The sequence below is a fragment of the Podarcis tiliguerta genome, assembly GCF_965153285.1.
Source record: "Podarcis tiliguerta genome assembly, chromosome: 9".
Taxonomy (NCBI): Eukaryota; Metazoa; Chordata; class Lepidosauria; order Squamata; family Lacertidae; genus Podarcis; species Podarcis tiliguerta.
The window spans coordinates 14,519,494-14,541,585 of record NC_139542.1 but is presented as its reverse complement, the minus strand read 5'-3'; the positions used below and the strand labels follow the sequence as shown (position 1 = coordinate 14,541,585).

The 22,092-nt window shown below is 44.9% G+C and overlaps 1 protein-coding gene across 9 annotated transcripts in view; it reads left to right on the top strand.

Annotated features, from left to right (window-relative positions):
• The window catches only part of MAPK10 (mitogen-activated protein kinase 10), a 238,741-nt gene that overhangs the window by 204,382 nt on the left and 12,267 nt on the right, over positions 1-22,092 (top strand). For all 9 annotated transcript variants that reach the window (XM_083398500.1, XM_083398497.1, XM_083398496.1 and 6 more), the window contains 2 exons: positions 1,098-1,280; positions 10,716-10,840. In XM_083398500.1, the coding sequence (XP_083254626.1) occupies positions 1,098-1,280; positions 10,716-10,840 (308 nt within the window). The remainder of the gene's footprint in view (positions 1-1,097; positions 1,281-10,715; positions 10,841-22,092) is intronic.

The window sequence follows — 22,092 nt, the reverse complement described above, 5'->3', positions numbered from 1 at the left end:
TTGTACAAAGAAGATGAAGCCGGAACATTTGGGTTTAGCTTGCACACAATGGAGCAAGAATTATATCTCTCCCCCAGTAGTGCTTGCTACATGTAATTGACAGACAGAATGCATGTACCTTCATGCATGTGTACAAATCACCTGCATTTCTACTTATTCTGGGTAAGTGTCTTCCATTACGCAGCATCTTATTTCCTAGAAGAACCTGTGCTTTTAAATAATACAAGGTGTTTCATGAATAATTAGGTGCAAAAAAGCGAGGTGAAATTACCTTGGCAGAGAGGTCGTGCAAAGAGGTCACACAATTTTGTATACCTCTGGACTTTCAATTCACTACTGTTCAATTCAGTTCTGATGAATAGAGCAAACTGGCACTACATTCATTCCCTGATCCGCTCATGCAATGTACTTCCATTGTCTTTGTTGAGTTCTCTGAGTGTAACAACAAGCAGAACTACTTTGCTCGAATAAAGTTGGATACCTCATGAGGAATCTCATGGTCGATATGGGATCATGATGCTAAGCCTTAAGCCAATTTATGGATTATCTTTGTGGTTCAGTTGCTGATATAGTTGCCACTGCAAAATTATTGCCTCGTCGGTGGCTCCCAGACCATCTTGGCAATGTCTGGATGATTTGATCACATGGACGGATCAGTCATGTGGATGACTCACGTCGGTTGTCCTTCCCCATTAGGGCTGCCAATGGTGGCATGAAAAGTACTCCACATGATTGCAGTAAAGCACCTCTAAGCTAGTGATGTGGCAAGAATGGAAAGGCAGGGAGTTGTGAGCAGTGCAGGTTTGTGATGGGTGCTGAACCACAAAGTGAGTGTACGAATTTCGCCATAATCCTACCCAAACCAGTGAGGCAAAACCACGCTTTAATAGAATACGTTGGGATTCTGTGGGTGACGGATGGAATTGCTTTAATGTGATATTGCTCCCAAAGTGAACCACTGGTTTCGAGTTTCTGTGTCGGTCTTCTTCAGACACCAAATGTGCCAATCACTTGGAAATTGGGAGAAATGCCTTGGATTGCTTGAGGATGGGGTTGGGGAATCTGCACCTCTTCTTTCCTTAACTATCTCTGCTCAGATATTGACCAGTGGAATAAGGTAATTGAACAGCTCGGAACCCCCTGCCCAGAATTCATGAAGAAACTCCAGCCCACAGTGCGGAACTATGTGGAAAACCGACCTAAATACGCCGGCCTCACTTTCCCCAAACTCTTCCCAGACTCTCTCTTCCCAGCCGATTCAGAACACAACAAACTCAAAGGTAAGAGTAAAAGAGGGGTATGAACCATGCATGAACAAGTTCTATGAGATTAGGCATGCCTTGCATTTGAAATGTCTTTATTATGTTTATTTCTCCTCTTTCTTCCACCATGGAACTCAAGGTAGCATATGTAGCGGTCAGCCTTCCAGACACTGACCACACTTAAATCTATGTATATCTTCATGTTCCTCTTTAGACCATGGCTTGGAAAATGTGTCCTCCATTAACCCATTCACACAAGTAGCTGGAGACAAGCTCATAGGTATTTTAAAGTTCCTACATTAAAACACTGTGAAGTGACGCATTTACTAACTGTGCTACCAGAAATGTCACAGGGACAGTAGCCTGCTAGAAGGTTGTGGTCAAGTCTCCACATTTCAAAGGAAAAGTTGCCAACTATTTTTCGTTCAGTCCCATTAACAAACAACACTTTTATTTGAAGCAGTTTTATTTATTATTAATTTCTGTACCGCCCTCCACCCAAGGATCACAGGGCAGTTTACAATATAAAAACACAGATTTGAAGAATCACAGTAGAATCAGAAGTCCTGGAAGAGGAAGGCGATTTTATCTTCGACGTGTTTTGCAAACAGGTCACAACGAGCCACTATCCGTTCTGGCACCTCCTTCAGGCCAGACTGTAAAAGGCCCTTCCACTACAACGCGGCAGCTAAAAAAGCCAATGCAATTCTGGGCTGCATCAATAGGAGTATAGCATCTAGATCAAGGGAAGTAATAGTGCCACTGTATTCTGCTCTGGTCAGACCTCACCTGGAGTACTGTGTCCAGTTCTGGGCACCACAGTTCAAGAAGGACACTGACAAACTGGAACGTGTCCAGAGGAGGGCAACCAAAATGGTCAAAGGCCTGGAAACGATGCCTTATGAGGAACGGCTAAGGGAGCTGGGCATGTTTAGCCTGGAGAAGAGGAGTTTAAGGGGTGATATGATAGCCATGTTCAAATATATAAAAGGATGTCACATAGAGGAGGGAGAAAGGTTGTTTTCTGCTGCTCCAGAGAAGCGGACATGGAGCAATGGATCCAAACTACAAGAAAGAAGATTCCACCTAAACATTAGGAAGACCTTCCTGACAGTAAGAGCTGTTCAACAGTGGAATTTGCTGCCAAGGAGTGTGGTGGAGTCTCCTTCTTTGGAGGTCTTTAAGCAGAGGCTTGACAACCATATGTCAGGAGTGCTCTGATGGTGTTTCCTGCTTGGCAGGGGGTTGGACTCGATGGCCCTTGTGGTCTCTTCCAACTCTATGATTCTATGATTCTATGAACACAGTGAAGCTGCAGTGGAAACAGCAAAGTATGCCTTATTTTCTGTATTCACCGCCATTGATCAGGCTCGGTGATCAGCCCTCACGAGCGTCTGCTTCCATTCGTCTGGAGTTTTTCTCCACTTGTGTTCAAGCTCCTCTCCTGGCTCGTATTATTGCCCTCAGCTCTGTTGTATACCAAGGAGCCAGCTGGGCTCTATCAAGTGGAAGAGGGCACTCCAGGGTGATTGTGTCAACAGTCTGGGCCATCTGTATATTCCACGGATCAGCCAGGGCTTCAGCAGGAGAACCAGTTGTATTAGCCGTAAAGTTCTCTAGAGCCATCTGGAAACCAAAAGGATCTATTAGCCTTGAAGGCAGACCATCTGAATAAGTCCCTCTCCTCCTCTGCAGGAGGGGAAAACTGCTGAACACCTAAATCCTCAACAGGAGGTGATCCAACCATGATAAGAGGCTGATGGTAATATCCCCTGTTCTTGCTCTTCTTGCTCAGCCAGTAGCTTGGGCTGGTGACATGTTGCAGATAGTGCCATGGTTGCCATGGCATGCCCTGAGTGAGGGGCCTCAGCATGGATGTTGATGTCCCTCAGGACCAGTCTGTGAAGTCTTCAACACCACCTCTGGGACCACCAATGTCAGCTCAGGCAGGTCCAGTTCCAGACACCCCAAATAGCACTGTCTCCTGCTTGAAAGCCTGGAGGGCTGCTTCCAGATCAATGTAAACAGTGCTGAGCTAGAGGAATCAAAGCCTTGAATCAGCATAAGGCAACTTCCTGAATACCAAGGAAAGCACTGTAGGGTTAATTAAGCCTTCTGCCAACATCTTCCCCTCCTGCATAGAGGAATTGTCCATTACCAATTTCCTCCATGCTCTCAGCAGCCTTCTTGTATAGTGTTACCAGACATCCCCGGTTCCCAGGGACAGTCCCCAGATTTGCAAATCTGTCCCTGGACAAATTCCTTCCCTGGAATGTCCCCAGATTTGCAAATCTGTCCCCGGGAAATGTGGCAGCGGCAGCCTCAGCCGGGTATTGCAGTTGGCTCTGGCTGGCTTCAGGAGCCGCTAGCTGCCGTGGCGCCCGCCATTTTTCCTGCGCCACAGCAGCGAGCAGCTCCTGAAGCCAGCCAGAGCCAACTGCACTACCAGGCTGGCCCCTCCTGGGCAACGGCCGCCCACCCATGACTCCTAAACCTCCCCTGATCAGTCAAAACAAAGGGGGAAGGAGATCGGGGGAGGCTCGGGAGTCATGGGCGGGCAGCGCGCTGTTGCTCAGTTTTTAAAAAACCTCTGCGCATTTATGTTTCATAGGGTGCGAAAGAAGGGCTTTGCACCTTTATACAATATGCATGTGTGCTTGGGCCCAGGGTCTTTTGCCTCACCATCCCCACTACTGACTCCCTGTTGCTACTCAGCTTCAAAATAAATAAATAAAGTGTCCCCGGATTCATTGAAAAAAATCTGGCAACCATATTCTTGTGCCCAATGCTGCATGTGGGGAAGGGACTGGATTAGCCCCCCCCCCAGCACCTCCCCATCCTTTGTTTGAAGCAAATCCCCATCAGCTGTGTACAAAAACGCACGAGACCTTCCTGGGAAGAATTAAATTGGGAGGGCTGCTGGTTCAAATTGCTCTGGTTTCAGGCTTTTGTCAGTTGAGAAGCACACATTCAGCCAAAGTCTGACACTGGAAGCCCAGTCCTGCCGTGATTACAGTGGCACTAGACGAGCAGATGCCATTGTCTGCAATGACAAGATGATTTTAAACATCAGCGGAGGCCGTGGTTAACTTCAACAGGGACGGCAAGCTTTTCCGAGAAAACAGCGACTGATGTGTGTGTTTTGTACAGAAAAGGTTTCCGATTAGCGTTTTGGAACCTTCCAAAAGTGTGTATCAGTTTTGCACACATGGATTCCCAAGGTTGCCTGTAACGGTGATGCATAATGTTTTTTAATCTGCGGCAATTTGCATGTCATTACCCAGAATGCCGTTTCCCATCATACAGCAAGGCTGTTTGTCTGCACTCTGGGGGGTGATTGAAGGTCTGGCCAAATGGCTTCAGAAGCACTGAGAGCTCTCTATTATCCCACCCTCCCTTCCCCGCCCCAGCCCACCACAATAACGAAGCACAATAATGGACTTACAAGGGATTTGAAGCAGATGCAGAGAGAAAGATAATTAAGATCTTCTTTCACTCCCTGGATGAAAGCAAACATATTTTTGCACACATGCAGATATGGCTCCCCCAGTCTTGATTTCCTGCCCTGATCTATTTCCTAAAAATATATTCTCTTGACAAGATGCCCCCAAACCTTTTCAAGAAGGTGTTTGGCATGCTGGAAACCAAACCTGCTCCGTCCTGCAGCAGAAGGTGATATTTTGACATTTGGCTGTCACCTGCGGAAGCAATTTATGGAACCTCCTTTATGGTCATGAAGTTCCTTACGTTCATTACTTTTTCAGCAGAATTCATAAGCTGCTCAACCTATCATCTGTTTAAACGCAATAATTTTCAAAGCCCCTTGCTCTTTCTTTCGCTTGTAGGTATGAAAAAAGGTGATTACAAGAACAATCATAGCAGAACTATTCCAACTGCTTTAATGTATGCTTTGCGGGTGATGTTACAAGACACCCGATGACATGTTGGTTTAAATGGGGATTCACATGACACAGATCATGGGTGCTGCCCCTTTGAGCAAATTTCCTATCAGCTCCAGCTGTTAGTTTTACTAAGATACCCCACAGATCCATTTTCTTTTTGATGTATGACACCTCTGATTTCTTCCTTTTCTCTGTCCACTTTCCATTCTCCCCCTCCCCTGACATTTGGAAAATAAGAACAAAGACAAAAATTAAACAGAACCCCCAAGTATAGACAGCAAGATTTTGTGTGCTGTGTTCTCCTTGTGCAAAGGAGCTCTTCTACTTTCTGCTGCATCTCCTGGTACCCCTTGAAAAGCTTCTGTTGAAGTTTGGGAGAATCTCTGGAAGGTGCAAATTGCAGCTCTGGGGGAGTTAAAGGTAAAGGTAAAGGTACCCCTGCCCGTACGGGCCAGTCTTGACAGACTTTAGGGTTGTGCGCCCATCTCACTCAAGAGGCCGGGGGCCAACGCTGTCCGGAGACACTTCCGGGTCACGTGGCCAGCGTGACATCGCTGCTCTGGCGAGCCAGAGCCGCACACGGAAACGCCATTTACCTTCCCGCTAGTAAGCGGTCCCTATTTATCTACCTGCACCTGGGAGTGCTTTTGAACTGCTAGGTTGGCAGGCGCTGGGACCGAACAACGGGAACGCACCCCGCCGCGGGGATTCGAACTGCCGACCTTTCGATCGGCAAGCCCTAGGCGCTGAGGCTTTTACCCACAGCGCCACCCGCGTCCCTAACTCTGGGGGAGTTAGACACCTTGAAATCTGGGTCCCAGCCCAAATATCCAAATTAGGCTTATTTTACATCAGGTGTGGGGATTTTACATCCAGATGTTGCTAAGCTACAACTTCCACCAGCCCTAGCAAGCATCTTCAGTGATGAGAATTGCATCTCAGCAACATCTGGAGGGCTGGAGTTGCCCTGTTCTTAATTTGCATCAGTGTATTTTGTATGTGAACCTCTGCTTCATGAGCAGAAAGTGTGGGACGTGGGTCGCTCCCCGCCCCTGGCAGAGGAAAGGGGGGCACACTGACCCCGGCATCATCGGGGAGGGGGGTACCATTGTGACTGCCTCCCCGCGGACATGCGCTGCGCACCCCCCACCATGCCAGGCGCCACGCTCCGGCACGCACGCCATGCCCCCGTCTGCTCTCCGCCCCCGATGCCAGAGCATGTTGCCAGACTTTCAGAAGACATCTGAAGGCAGCCCTGGTTAGGGAAGCTTTTAATGTTTGATGTATTACAGTATCTTATTGTTTTTTTGGAAGCCGCCCAGAGTGGCTGGGGAAGCCCAGCCAGATGGGCAGGGTATAAATAATAAATTATTATATTAAATTATTATTAGCTTTGCCCCTGCCCGCCCCCCACTTTCAATAAATGTGTGCACATATACTTTCTAGGGATGTGGGTGGCTCTGTGGGTTAAACCACAGAGCCTAGGACTTGCCAATCAGAAGGTCGTGGTTTGAATCCCCGTGACAGGATGAGCTCCCGTTGCTTGGTCCCTGCTCCTGCCAACCTAGCAGTTCGAAAGTACATCAAAGTGCAAGTAGATGAATAGGTACCACTCTGGTGGGAAGGTAAACAGCGTTTCCATGAGCTGCTCTGGTTCGCCGGAAGCGGCTTAGTCATCCTGGCCACATGACCCGGAAGCTGTACGCCGGCTCCCTCAGCCAATAAAGCAAGATGAGCGCCGCAACCCCAGAGTCAGCCACGACTGGACCTAATGGTCAGGGGTCCCTTTACCTTTACTTTTACCTTTATACTTTCTAACCTGCATTAAGCTTTTAGAAGTATGGGCCATTAAGATGATATTTATTCTGGATTCATCCAGAATAAACGTGCATGGCTATAAATACTCCGTTGTACTTGGAAGAAAGGCATACCATCAGAATATTTTTGCAGTTTGGTTGCTTCTTTAAAAACACCCAGTCAATGGTGACTGAGTGGAGGTTTTTGTATGTCAGATATGGAATTAATGTGCCAATAATTAAGAAGAATACTATCGTCCACGGAGCACTTAGCATATGGATAGCTTTTTAAAAATTAACATTAACAATATTTTGATGGCAGAAATCCTTTTCCGCGAGGAAAACAGGACTGGATTCACACCCACATTTGGTGTGACTGTATGAGTGCTTTGATTGACAGATACAGGAGAACGAGAGAGAAAATTCTGCCGCTCCTCCTGCTTGTCAGTCATTCAAATGAGCTTTCATCTGGGAAATTAATGAAGCTCCTTCTGTCAGGGTGGCTCAAGGGTTGGCCTCTCTTGGCCAGATTCCATGTTTAACTGGCGACTCCCAGAGGCTCAACAATTCCTAGGAGATACGAATAGCCATCTCTTTGTCAGCTTGCCGCTCAGTGGCTTTCTATAACACAGAGGCAATTACTTCTCTGAAAATAGAGTGGATTTAGGCAAGTGATGCTGCAGTAATCTGACAGGTTTGGGTTCTGATGCTGATATTATTGCTTCTTCATATCAGGAACAGAGGTGTAGCTATTGCCATCAAAATAGGGATCAAGCTGGATGGCTATTTTTTTATCCCTCCAGGCAGTCTTAAGATGGCCATATTAACATTGCAGAAGTAGCTATGTCAGAATCGATGTGCAACTTAAATTTGAAATCCTTGAACGGAATGGGTCCCGTGCTTCAGATGGGTATTTTTTTACCTACATTGCTGTCTGCAGAGAAAGCACTGGAGATAATGTTTCATCTGATGATTCTGTAAAATTCTGACAGTGCTCTGCATTGCTAGCTGCCACCAACGGATGCCTGATTATCGTCTTCCAAAGCAACTACTCTATTCCGAACTTAAAAATGGAAAGCGTAATGCTGGTGGTCAACAAAAGAGCTTTAAAGACTGTCTCAAGGCAAATTAAAAAAAAAATGTAGTATAAACACCAACAGAAACACTTTCCTGCGAGCGCTCCAATTGGAGAACAGCCTTTACCAAAGGTGTCATGGGCTTTGAAGACACTCGAACTCAGGACACAAGGGAGAAACGTGCTAAGAGGAAGGCACGCTTGGCAAATCCACACCGTGATCAACTCTCGCCTGGAAACCAATGTCCCCACTGTCGAAGGACGGGTGGATCCAGAATTGGCCTCCACAGTCACTTACGGACTCATTGTTAAAACCGTGTTTATGGAAGACAATCTTACTCGCCTACGAGGGATCGCCAAAGAAAGAAGACAAGGGTCCATTTTTGAATCCTGTCGAAATTGCATAAAATATACCCACCCTGTAAATACTTTTACAATGAACTGGAGATGTTTCTAATTCATACGTCTTTATGCAACAGAGGCTCTTTGTTAGAATTGCGAGCCTTTATCCCCTAATCCATTAGTTCTTTCCCCTGCAAATAAGTGCTGATTTTAATTAAGGACAGTTGAGGGTAAAAACCATAACGCTGGTTGAGGGTGTGCTGGAAAGGAAAAAAGGTCAGTTTATCAGACGACTCTCATCCTGCAATTAAACTCCTTGTTGAGAAATAGATGCCATATTTAAGTGGTTTTCAACCATGGACACACTTTTTGAAAACAGTTATTGGATTTCATCCAGCGAGGGCAATTAAAACAAATCGTGAGATCTTTGGGTAAAGGATGGCATAGAAATAATAGAAATAGATAAATGATTTAGTAAGCCAGGGCACTCATTAGTAAACCAGCTCCACCAGTTCCTGTTTTTCTTCTATCCTTCCTCTGTTTAAATCTCCTGTAACCCCTGTTTTAAAACAGCTGCATTGGTTGCCAGTTTGTTTCCAGGCCGAATTCAAGGTTGCTGGTTAAAGCCCTAAATCAACTCAGGTCCCAAATATCTGAAAGACTGCCTCCTTCCATACAGACCCTCCTGAGATCAGTAGAGGAGACCCTCTTATTTGTTCCTACAACCTCAGAGGTTTGGGGGCAGCTGGCAGGGCATTCTCTGTGGTGGCCCCTAAGCTGTGGAACACGCTCCCCACAGAGATGCTTCATTATACTACTGTTGAAGAATGCTAAAGGTGCACCTCTTTACCATAGCTTTCGTCACTTGAGGTTTACGTTCTTTAAAGGTAAAGGTAAAGGACCCCTGACAGTTAAGTCCAGTCACGAACAACTCTGGGGTTGCAGTACTCAGCTTGCTTTACTAGCCAAGGGAGCCAACGTTTATCCGCAGACAGTTTTTCCGGGTCATGTGGCCAGCATGACTAAGCTGCTTCTGGCGAAACCAGAGCAGCGCACAGAAACACCATTTACATTTACAGAAGCCATCCCAGTATTTTTTTTTATCCCAGAATATCTGGCTTTTCCTTAGGACATCCTTATTTTCTTTGGAGAAATGTTGGAGGGTATGTTACCTGACCGCCAAGCCATCTGAAAACATCCCTGTATAGGGAAGTTTTTTTAATTTTTAATGTTTCATTAGGCTTTTTTTATATATGTTGGAAGCTGCCCAGAGTGGCTGGGGCAATGCAGTCAGATGGGCAGGGTATAAATAGTAAAATTATTAATATAGAATAATAATGTTATTTCTCCAATTTTCACCGGTGTATTGCCAGAGACCTGGAAGGTATTTTTGTGATTCTGAATTGTGGTCTCCTGCTTCGGACTCCAATATGATTGGATTTGTTGATTACTTGTCTAGTAATTACCCTTCTGAGGGGGATATAATCCCTAGAGAGGGGTTTTAAATTATCAGGAATGCAGTAGGATCAAACTATTTATAAATTATTCCATTTTGGGAATGCTGCCAGTGTGATTCCATCAGGGACTGTTCTTCTGTTAGAAGAAGGATAGACACCTCACAGCTAATTACCATCCCATCAGCCTTATCAGCATTGTAGCTAAGGGATATGCTAAATTCCTACTTCTTAAACTTGAGAACAGTCAGTAGAAATGACAACTTTGCAGAGAAGAGAGATTGTTCAAATGAAGAGAACGTAAAGGAATGCAGATGTTGGCAAAAAGGGTTGTGTTCTGCCTTGACTGTCTGAGGCACTTTAGGCTCCAGAATGTCATGAGAATTGCATACTCTCCAAGGTGATGTGACCCAAATCTAGGACACCATCTTCCAGGTCTGAAATCCTGCACAAGTCATGTGACCTGCGTGAGATTGCAGACCCAGAAAAAGTGTGGAACTGCAGCACCACACGCGATCCCGCAAAAGGCACCCACAATATAGTATGAGTGCTCATTGCAATGAATTTTTTTTTTTAATACAAAGAATATTGACTCATTATAAAGAGCATAGAAGGGAAAAGTAATTTAATTCCATTTTTATAAATGAAAAACCAGAAACTTCATCTTGGAATGGTTAATATGAATGACAACAAGGTCTACCAGAGATATCTATCCATGTTCTAGCCCACTCTCTGCCTGTTAAAGAGCATTTTGCTGTACAATAAATTAGTGCATTGCTTGGCTTTAACTTGTCTTTAACATAACGTTGATTGTCTCTTCACCCCCTTCCCGGCGTGGAGATTCCTGCTCTGACACATTTTCTCCTTTGGTTTCCTTGCTCCAGCTAGCCAAGCCAGGGACCTTTTGTCAAAGATGCTAGTGATTGACCCAGCCAAACGGATATCAGTGGATGAGGCCTTACAGCATCCGTACATTAATGTCTGGTATGACCCAGCAGAAGTGGAGGCGGTAAGTGAAACATTATCCTTTCCACCAAGCTTTTCCAGTTATCACAAACCAGCATTCAGCTACCGATGCGGAAGGAATTTGTTCAGTTTGCATTTTAGGGGAAAGCATTTGCAAAAAAAGAGAGAAAAGTATTATGTGTGCATTGTTGCGCACTGCGATTCTCTGCTGCTGTTTCATTATTCCAAAGTTGTCTGCTTTTTAAAATTGTACATTACCGTATTTTTCGCCCCATAGGGCGCACCAGCCCATAGGACGCACCTAGTTTTTTTTGGGTGGGGGGGATAAAGAAAATTTTTTTTATTTCCCCCCCAGGCTTCCCCCAACCACAGCCCCCAGAACAGGCAGCTCTCCGCAAGCCTTGGGAGACCGGCGCGACTTCCCGCCGGGCTCCCACGCCTTGCGGATATCTGCCTGAAGCCCAAACCAGGTCGGGGAACAGCGGGATGGCGGTGCTGCACCTCCCTGCTGTCCCCCAGCTTGTGGCGCTGGCGGTGGGGAGAAGCGCACTTCTCCCCACCGCCAGCCTCCAAACCAGATCAGGGAACCGAAGCCCGGGGTGCACTGTGCAGCGCGCCTCAGGCTTCGAGATGCAGGCTGCTATCCGCAAGCCTAGGGAGCCCGACGGGAACTCCCATGGGCTCCCAAGGCTTGCGGAGAGCTTCCTGAAGCCTGGAGAGCGAGAGGGGTCAGTGCGCACCGACCCCTCTCGCTCTCCAGGCTTCAGCGAAAGCCTGCATTCACCCCATAGGACGCACACACATTTCCCCTTCATTTTTGGAGGGGGAAAAGTACGTCCTATAGGGCGAAAAATACGGTAAATTGTACTTCTTTCAATTATACTTTTGTAAAACAGCCTGAGACCGTTTGATAAAGGATGGGCTATAAGTACGAATAATAATAAATATAAGATAAATACACACAAAAATGTGGGCAAATTTTCTGTGCCCCCCCTTTTTTTTAAGTTACATATGCGGAAATGGGTTGAACTGAGCTTAAAGACTGCAAAAATGAGAAACTGTTAGAAACTGAAACAGTTTCCTAATTCATATTTGAATAGGAACATGCTTTTCCAACTCGCTGGATAATGTGCAACTGATTTCTTTATATTCTAAATCGCTTCTGTTGCATTACTCTTTTTTTAGTAGAAGTGGGTGACTAAAGTGTGGCATGGGGAGGGCAGAAGTTTCTGGGGTTTGTGGCTCTCCTGGAATACAAGTATAAGACACTGGAGGGAGCTGAAAAGCAGACTGAAATCTATTTGTCCCATGTCACTCAACAGGCAACAGTTGGTCCCCCCCCCCCCCCGTTTTTCTTTTCCATCCTATTGATTTCCCTCAACTCAGAAGCTTCTCCAGTCCTCTGGTTCTATTGTTTGTTTTATTTGGCCAGAGTCCACAGCACTGGCCAATGGAAACCTTTGCATAGACTCCTTGCCTGGATTTCGTCCCTTTGTGACTCCTTTTAGCTCTGTAATTCTAATAATGATGAAGAAGCTAGAACGTGATAAAAAGTTTGCAGATATACTGTTTTTATCCTTCCCATAATACCCAATGCTGTTGATAAGCAATAGGACAAAATTAAATAATCTTTTTTACAATATAATAATAATAATAATAATAATAATAATAATAATAATAATATATGCTATTTATGAATATAAGTATTTTCCCTACAGTTTCCTTCCTCAACAGTAATAGCAACTTCAAGAAGATAAAACTGTCATGGTGAAACAATTGCTTTAAAACGAATAAAAGAACAATAATGGCAGAATGTAGAAAAGGGTACATTGTAATAATAATAGTTAAGGAGAAATGGCAGTATTGCTTAGTTGTATTAAATAGAATAATAAATGTGGAATATAATCTGGTAACAAGTAATAAGTAAGACCAAGTAGATTATGCCTCATAGGGAGGACTGAAAAATATCCTGAACTTTATTCTTTGAAAAATGAATAAATGGGCTTTTTTTTTCTCTCAGTTGATCGTTTTGTTGCGTCCCTGCTCAAGTTTTGGTTATGTCTGTGAATTTGATCACATAAACCATATTCCACAATCTTAAAAGCTATTCACGAATCCATTTTTTGTCCGATTTGCTTAGTAAAGGGTTATCAGGATTTATTTTATCTTCGGACTCTGCATTATTTAAATGACTTTGCCAACACTATTTGACTCATCCCATTAGGTGTCAACTACTATCTGAATATCAGTTTTGTAATAATTTTCTTTGTGGTTCATATGTGGAGTATTTCACACATGTTTGTCCATGTTTCACACATTTCACCAAACTTAGCCGCCGCTACAGAATATAGTAACTACCACTGAGTCTGGAATGCCCTCCCTAGAGAAGTCTGACTGGCGTCTACATTGTGATCTTTTCTGTAGCCAGCAAACACCTTGTTCTCCTCCCTTGTTCTCACCCTATATTTTGAAAATGTGTTGGTGCACTCCCGTTTTCCTCTGCTGTCGATTTTACCTTGAGGTCCTTTTCATTTCTTTCGCAGTCTTATTGTTATGTTATTTGTAATGGTTCTAGGGATTGCTTGTGCGTAAATAGCCTTTACTCCTGGCTAGCTTGCATGGTTGAACCCTTTCTGACAGAGCAGCCCCTATCTCGTGGCTGCCTCAGTCGCTGGCAGAATCCGTCAGTGGGCGTTTCTTAAACCGCTTCCAACATAAAAGCTGCTTGACGCCCAGTCTCCTCCCCCGTTGCCTGCGCGAAAGCTTTTTGCGCAAGGTGGGTGTGGGTAAAGGAGCACTAGTCCCCTCTCCAGTGGTCTCCTGCGAAGAGTCCTGGAGCCACCTCTCTGCTTCCTCTATCTCCTCCCCTTCTCCACTGGTGTTACACTGATTGCCTTCCCCAGCGTATGGGCTATCCCTCCTCCTACTGGGACCCTCTCCACCATCATCTGGGAGCCCTCTCACCTCCTCCTGCTCCGATGGCAGTTCCCTGACATTATTGTATTTTATATTTTTATCCTTGGTTTGCTGAAGAGCTCAGAGAGCTTTGGCTGTTGGCCAGCAGAGAAATGTAGTTAATAAGCAAAATGAAATTAAATAAGAAATAAATGAATCATTAAGAGGTTAACTGGAGTAGAATGTTGGAGGAAATGGAGGAAATGGAATATTTTCTTTCCAGTCACAATCTGTAGTTTTGATGTTGGTAGTTAGTAGGAAAGGAGAATGAGAATACAAGCCATAGCAGTGCCATAAGTGTCATTAGTTCTCCATTTGCCCTCTGGGGGAAGAGGTCAGGTGTTAGTATGCAGTTACAGGAGGTATAATCAATCCTAGCAAGCTTCACAATGCGCCCTAGAGAGCATCTCATAATCCTTCCCAATGCCAGTGTTGCTGTGGGAGTAAATTCATTAGCGTTTGCGAGGTGCTCAGTTACCATAGCGATGAGGTACCATATGGAGAGACAGGTCACAGTCTGCAAGCTTGTGTCCTTTTCTGCTTTGACAACGGGACCTGAGAACTTTGGAGGTGCATATGGCCAAAGGCATCAACCCCACATGGCTGTGTAATGCTAATCAGTAATTATCAGAAGTTTGCAGTCATTTATTCCAATACATTGCAAGGGGAATAATTCCACCACTTTTGTTTCGAATTTACAGCACTCTCTTTGTCACACAAGGATACACCAGCACCTAGTATTTAAAGATATGCTAATAGCTCTATGAGAGCACAAACTCACTCAAAGGTTTCCCTCCGGTACAGTGTTTGCGTCCTCTTCCTTCCAGCTGCCTCTATGTTCTGCGCTCTTCATTAAAATACTTAAAATGAGCTACAATTGATATATAAAACTCCATTTATAAGCAACCATGGCTGTGATTGTGGGTAAGAATGACCCTAGCAGGTGAAAGCCGTCTGAAATCGAAATGTCTGTTGTGAAAGACGACCAAGATAGGGAGTCATCTGTGTCTCTCGGGGCAAAGATATCCCAAACCACTGGTGCAGCCACTGAAACATTTATGTAGTCAATTGCAGCTGTCTTTCCTCTGGGCAAACCATCCCCAGGGATGTAATTACTTGTAGAAATGCACCGTGTGAACCAGTGGTAAACACAGATGCCCTTTGCAGTGACAGTCTCCCCAAAAAGTGCTGTAGCGATAATGAACATCGCTGCAACGGAAGCTGTCGTCTTGCAGGTTACATTCAAATGGCGCCCTATTCCATCTTCCTGACTTTTCCTTACCAGTTAATTCTCACAGACCTCAGCCTCCCCACCAACCCATTAGACCAGGGGTGGGGAACATTGTGGGCCAACTTTGACAGGGGGCAGGGCAATCCACATGTCAATCAGGTGAGGTAATCATGCTGTCACATGATTGGCAGGTGGATTGCCCCCCCCCCACTTGTCTCATTCTCAACATAAGAGGCAGAAAGAGGGAGCATGTGAAGGGCTGCAAAGCCTGCCCTGAGCTGATCCTGTCAACATTTTACCGTCTTCCCTTGCTTTTCCTTTGCCTCCTGCCCAGTGATGATGCAAAGGAATGCCAGCCTCTCTACGCCTTCACCAAAGCTTCCGCTGCCCTCAAGGTCTCTCCAAGCCTGCCTTCCTTCCGTCCTCACTCAGCCTCCCACTCTTGTCCCCATTGACCTCACCAAGCCTGTAGTTTATCCCTCCGTATTAAAATTCCCAGCACTCTTAACAAACTACAGTTTGCAGGATTCTCTGGGGGCAAACCATATGCTTTAAATGTGCTTTACATCTGACTACTGCATCACATCAGGATGCAGGTGGCACTGTGGGTTAAACCACAGAGCCTAGGACTTGCCGATCAGAAGGTCGGTGGTTCGAATCCCTGTGACGGGGTGAGCTCCCGTTGCTCGGTCCCAGCTCCTGCCAACCTAGCAGTTCAAAAGCACATCAAAGTGCAAGCAGATAAATTGGTACCGCACCGGCAGGAAGGTAAACGGTGTTTCCGTGCGCTGCTCTGGTTCGCCAGAAGCGGCTTAATCATGCTGGCCACATGACCCGGAAGCTGTACGCTGGCTCCTTCGGCCAATAAATCGAGATGAGCGTGCAACCCCAGAGTCGGTCACGACTGGACCTAATGGTCAGCGGTCCCTTTACCTTTACCTTACTGCTCACATCAATTGATGAACACACATATTGATATTTATTAATGATCACACACATTGATATTTTTGTTTTTCTAATTGTCTGCAGGGTTCCCCCCCCTTTTTATTCTGTTCTTCTTGAAAGCTACACAACCCCAAACTGGGAATTTAATGTGTGCATAATACCCATCATCTCCCCGGAAGAAAAATATCCACCCCACCACTTGGCCTACTAAACTTGGCTGTGGGAGGAAAAAGGAAATAAAGCCAAAAGTATCAGATTTACACAAGGGAGCCTCTGAATAATTGGCTGAAGCACAGCAGAGGGGAACAGGGAGCATTTAAATATATATCTATAGCTTGGTCTTTGTAGCAAATGGCAATGGTTTTGTGTCAAGAGATTAACCTAGAGGTAATGACCCCGAACATCTTCCTGGGATTTACAGTGTGAGCTTGCAAGTGAGGACAAAGGAAGGGGGTTGACATTCCAGCTAAGGTGCAGAAGCCAGAGCCAGTTAAACTCTCATTTTATAAGCCTATTTTAAAAAGTTCACGATCTTTTCATAGGCTACAGAAGAGCCATAAAATTATGATGCCTCGTTCAAATGGCGGGGAGTGTAACGCGTTTGGGAAATGGCAGAAGGAAGGCAAAAGCCTTCTTTTTCTCTCTCTCTGGCAGGTTTAAAAAGTTGTAGACGCTGGTGGTCTTTCTTTAAATGCCAGGCTGTGACCTGCTGCTAACTAGAGGGAAATGTATATTATTACTCCTGCGACATGCTGTTCATTCACAATGAATGAAGGACAAGCTGGAGACGGATTGTAGGAAAATACAACCAAACGCCAACCTGACTTTTTTGACCTCTGAGTACTAGTAAACAATTGCTTCCCTTGTGCTGCCATTTAGGAATATATTGACTTTTGACTCCTACTGACCGGAGTGTTTGCGATGTGTGGTAGAAAGCCTTACTTATTCCACACACTTATACCTTACCAATTGACTACAGGCCACCATTTTTGAAATATTGGCTGTACTACACGTTTTCTTAACATTCATTATATTTTAGGATTAGGGTTCCCAGGTTGACATTGCAGTGGTACCTCAGGTTACATATGCTTCAGGTTACATACGCTTCAGGTTACAGACTCTGCTAACCCAGAAATAGTGCTTCAGGTTAAGAACTTTGCTTCAGGATGAGAACAGAAATTGTGCTCTGGCAGCATGGCGGCAGCAGGAGGCCCCATTAGCTAAAGTGGTGCTTCAGGTTAAGAACAGTTTCAGGTTAAGAACAGACCTCCGGAACGAATTAAGTACTTAACCCGAGGTACCACTGTACAATCCAAGATGCTTCAAATGCATTTGTAGAACAGCAACTAATATTTTGCGGAAATAGAAGAATTGTCGCCATGCATCTTTTGGAAGATACTGACTTTCCATATTTGTTCCAGGCTGTTTTTGTGATGGAGGAGAGTTCTTGACTTCTTGTATGAGGGTTCCCAGGAAGCATCTGGCTTGGCTACTTTGGGGAAAAGATGGTGGAATACATGATGCCTTATTCTGATATGGCAAGGCTCTTAGGTTCTTACGTGGCATGGCTCCACGTTGTTTGGGGCTGATTCACATGACACCCTGCAAATGGCCAGATGTGGTTTGAGTGAACTTAAATATTCAAGATGGTTGCTTGACTGCTCAATCGGCCTCCTGTCTTTCCTATACAAACAAGCTGATAAAGCGACAAAGTGGTAAATCACTCATAGAAACCCTCGGCAAGTAATTCAGAAACCCACTCCTCATCATCATGATCATCATCACCCCTCTATTTGTTTACTGCCTTTGCACAAAAATCAATGCTGAAAGTGGTTAATAATAATAATAATAATAATAATAATAATTTATTTATACCCATCTGGCTCGGTTTCCCTAGCCACTCTAGGCAGCTTCCAGCAAAAGATTAAAAGTACATTAAAACATCAGTCATTAAAAACTTCCCTAGACACAAACAAAACACCACAAACAAAACTTCCCCTTCACAACAAAACACCAGAAAATCAACAATTAGAAGGATAACTCAAAATAGTGGTAATAATAAAACAGCAACGTAAGACCATGTAGAAAAACGGCATAAAAAGAAACAACATTATGGTACTATTAATGGCAACAGATGCTAGAAAACTCAAAAAGAAACAGGGGAGTTTGGTTTTACCTTGGTCCTGGAAGTTGTAGTCATTCCTTCTGTGAGTACAACAAATTAGCCAAGAATCAAATTAGTCTGGTCAAGTATCACGGCCTCAGCTTCTCCAGGGCCACAGTGCCTCTTGGGTGTCACCCACTAAGGTGGCATTAAGGCTTCCAAAGGCCAGGAGGCAGGTAGCCGGGAACACTAATTCTTTGAGGTTACATAATTATGAATGTGCATTTCAGGGAGAGGCAGCAGACTGGAGGAAGTCTCTTACATACAGCTGAAACATGCAGAGACCTCTCTAAACATGGTTTGGGAAGATAGTCTGGTACCGAAATGGACTGCACTGATAAGATGGGTTCAGAAAGCTTTAGAAACCCGCTTCCTTCGGGGCCTGTTAACTGTTTTTGTTTAAATTGCCACTTCCCCAAAAGTTACTTGTGAGTTACTGGGGTGGGATATGCATGTAATCCAGTGGGCAGCATGTGGAACTAGGACCACTGATTCCTGAATTTGAATCTCTGCTCTGCCATGAAGCTCCCTGGGTGGCCTTGGTCCAGTCAGTGTCTCTCAGCCAAATTTACCTCACACAGTTGTTGTAAGGGCAAAGCACTGCTCTGAGCTCCCTGGGTGAAGTAAGGTCAGCATAGAAATGTGATTGATGAATATCTTGCCCCCTGACCTTTCAGACCTGCTTGGTATGCCTTCCTCCTGCACGATTTTCTTTTTTGTGTGTAGGAGTGCCACTGCACACTAAACTTTGACATTCAAAGCCCCTTTGCCAGCGCTCTTCGGCGTAGCATCTGGGTTCTTCGCTTGACTGATGATTCCTGCTTGGGCATCTTGGTATTTGAGATAGCTCTGGACAGTGGAGGCCTCAGCTAGGTCATCTGTTCCTCAGCCTTTGAGCCATCCATGAGTGTGTAAATGCATTTTCAATTTAACCTACTAAGGTCTTGTTTATGTCCCAGGAAAATACTTTAAATGTAGCCGCTTTATACGGATCTGTAAAATTGTATATTCTGTTCCGTCTTGCAGATATCTGCATTCTCTCCCTCAATCTCCATTTTCTGTAGTAGCCAGTACAGTAGTACCTCCGGTTAAGAACTTAATTCGTTCTGGAGGTCTGTTCTTAACCTGAAACTTTTCTTAACCTGAAGCACCACTTTAGCTAATGGGGCCTCCTGCTGCCGCCACGCTGCCGCTGCATGATTTCTGTTCTCATCCTGAAGCAAAGTTCTTAACCCAAGGTACTATTTCTGGGTTAGCGGAGTCTGTAACCTGAAGCGTATGTAACCTGAACCTATGTAACCCGAGGTACCACTGTATTCACATTGATTCTAGGAAAACCTTCTAGTTAATCCCTTTTCTAATGAATCAGCAAAACCTTTCCTGAACCTCTTCTTCTAGGAATATATATTTTCCTCAACCTCCTTAAGGTTGATCTCACGTTAGAATTTTACATGTGTCAGCATTACAGATCCATGAAGGTCTATTGTGTTCTGCAGTAGCTATCTGCAATTGTAATCAGAAGTGGCCTCTTTGAGCCTGTCCATACCAGAGTTTACGATATGATACAATATGATAATCTTTATTGTCATTGTCCCATACAGAACAATGAAATTGAAAAATCTACATAAGACATTCAAAAACCAACAAGCCTGCTATCCCAGCTATCCCAACCTGGTTAGCCCCCTAAAAACTCTGATACCCCATTTTTAAATACAATATACTCCCATAGAGACTCCTTACACTGCATTTAAAACCAAAATCGCATTTGGTTTGAAACTGTTTCTCAGGCAGATAGTTCTAGTCTGTACCTTCTTCCAGAAGTCAGAAGCTGAAAGAGATCATTTCCAGGGTGTGTACTATCCTGCGCTATCTCTGCAGCTTTCTTATGACACCTGGAAGCATAGATTTGATTTACTGTATGTTTGCAGCTGTTTGCATTCCCATTTAATCGGCGTAGTCTAAATGACATTGCCCTCAAACAACTCCATGCTTTCTCCTATAAATTCAGGTTTACCCGATATGGGGACAATCCAATAAATTAGGGAAAATGGGGCTCCAAACCACTTCACTTGAGGTCAAAGACCATTTGTTTCAGTATTTTGGGGTGAGTGGATCCACTGTCACTTTCTGCAACCCCCCGTTCATTGCCCAATACATCCTCAAGGTTTCCATTTATTTTCTGGCCACATACAATGAAATTGGCAGAGTTGGGTAGAATAATGCAGGAACACTGATGAAGTGCCACAGAACAACTGATAAAGTACTGGACAATTTGGTGGTGTGCCACTCCGCACCTGACACCAGTCTCATGGCAGCTGCTTATTTGGAGGAAGAAGAGGAGAGGTGATTCAGCAGCAAGGTTGGTGCAAACACACCAGCAGATATAGTGGATTGGTTCCGCTGGTATGTTTGCACTGACCAGGGTTCAGGTGAGTGGTGGCACCCTATCATGCAACCCATCACTGTGCAGCTTTAGTGCATCAATGACCTGTTGCTGTATACAGACACAACAGGAAAAAAACAGTCAGGAGCCCTAAGCTAAAACTGTGCCACATTTTGTGAATATTTTTGCCTTGGAGATTTGTTTGTAGTTTTAATTAATCTTTGCTATATCGAAATAATCTCTGTAGGCTTCCAGCTGAAGGGAACTGGTCAAGCTGGAAGTCAGTGCTGCCTCAGGACTTTTTGTTTCCGTGGCAACCGTAACCATGGCTACCAGCATCTGTTTGGAGCTGTAAGGGGCAAGCATGTTCAAGCTCCTGTGCAAATGAAGCGATTCTCTGAACATGGTGTGCAATTTCCTTCCTAGCTAGGAAGCATTTGTCCGAGTCTGTGGACTCCAATTTTAAGCTAGAAGATTCTCCGATAAAAATGAGTGTGGTAAAGAACTATCTATGGGTGGAAAATTAAGGTACTTCATCAAAAGTCATAACTTAGAAATGGATCCTGGCGTTGTTGTTTTTTAAATTAGTTTTTGTAGAAGATTTTTGTGTGTGAAACAAACAAATAAGCAAGGAAAGGTACATATAGCAAACTGAATTCCCCCAACCCAACTCCGTAAGTGGCAGAAAAAACTGCACTCATTCATTTTCTCACACAAAAAGCCACAAATTCCTGCATCTCTCCTCCTCAGAATGAGGATGGGGAATTCCTAAAATAGAACTATACACAGCGGGTGGCGCTGTGGTCTAAACCACTGAGCCTCTTGGGCTTACCGATCAGAAGGTTGGCAGTTCGAATCCCTGCAATGGGGCGAGCTCCCGTTGCTTGGTCCCAGCTCTTGCCAACCTAGCAGTTCAAAAGCATGCCAAAAAGTGCAAGTAGATAAATAGGTACTTCTCCGGTGGGAAGGTAAACGGCGCTTCCATGTGCTGCTCTGGTTTCTGTGTTCCGTTGCTCTAGAAGCTGCTTAGTCATGCTGGCCACAGGACCCGGAAAAACTGTCTGCGGACAAACGCCAGCTCCCTTGGCCTGTAAAGTGAGATGAGCACCACAACCCCAGAGTCGTCTGTGACTGGACTTAACTGTCAGGGGTCCTTTACCTTTACCTTTATATCACCAACCAAGTGCACCACATAATCCCATACGTCCTAGAAGACAGAACGAAACAATGGGTGCACATGGAGATAGAAAAATGGGTCCTGTTGATGGAAACCTGGGTTACTGAAGGAGGAAATTGCCCTCTCCTCCTCCTCCTCCTTCTATGTTTACAACTCTAAAAGGTAAAGGTAAAGGGTTGCGGTGCTCATCTTGCTTTATTGGCCGAGGGAGCTGTTGTACAGTTTCCGGGTCATGTGGCCAGCATGACTAAGCCACTTCTGGCGAACCAGAGCAGCACATGGAAACGCTGTTTACCTTCCCACCAGAGCAGTACCTATTTATCTACTTGCACTTTGACATGCTTTCAAACTGCTAGGTGGGCAGGAGCAGGGACCGAGCAACGGGAGCTCACCCCGTCACGGGGATTCGAACCACCGACCTTCTGATCGGCAAGTCCTAG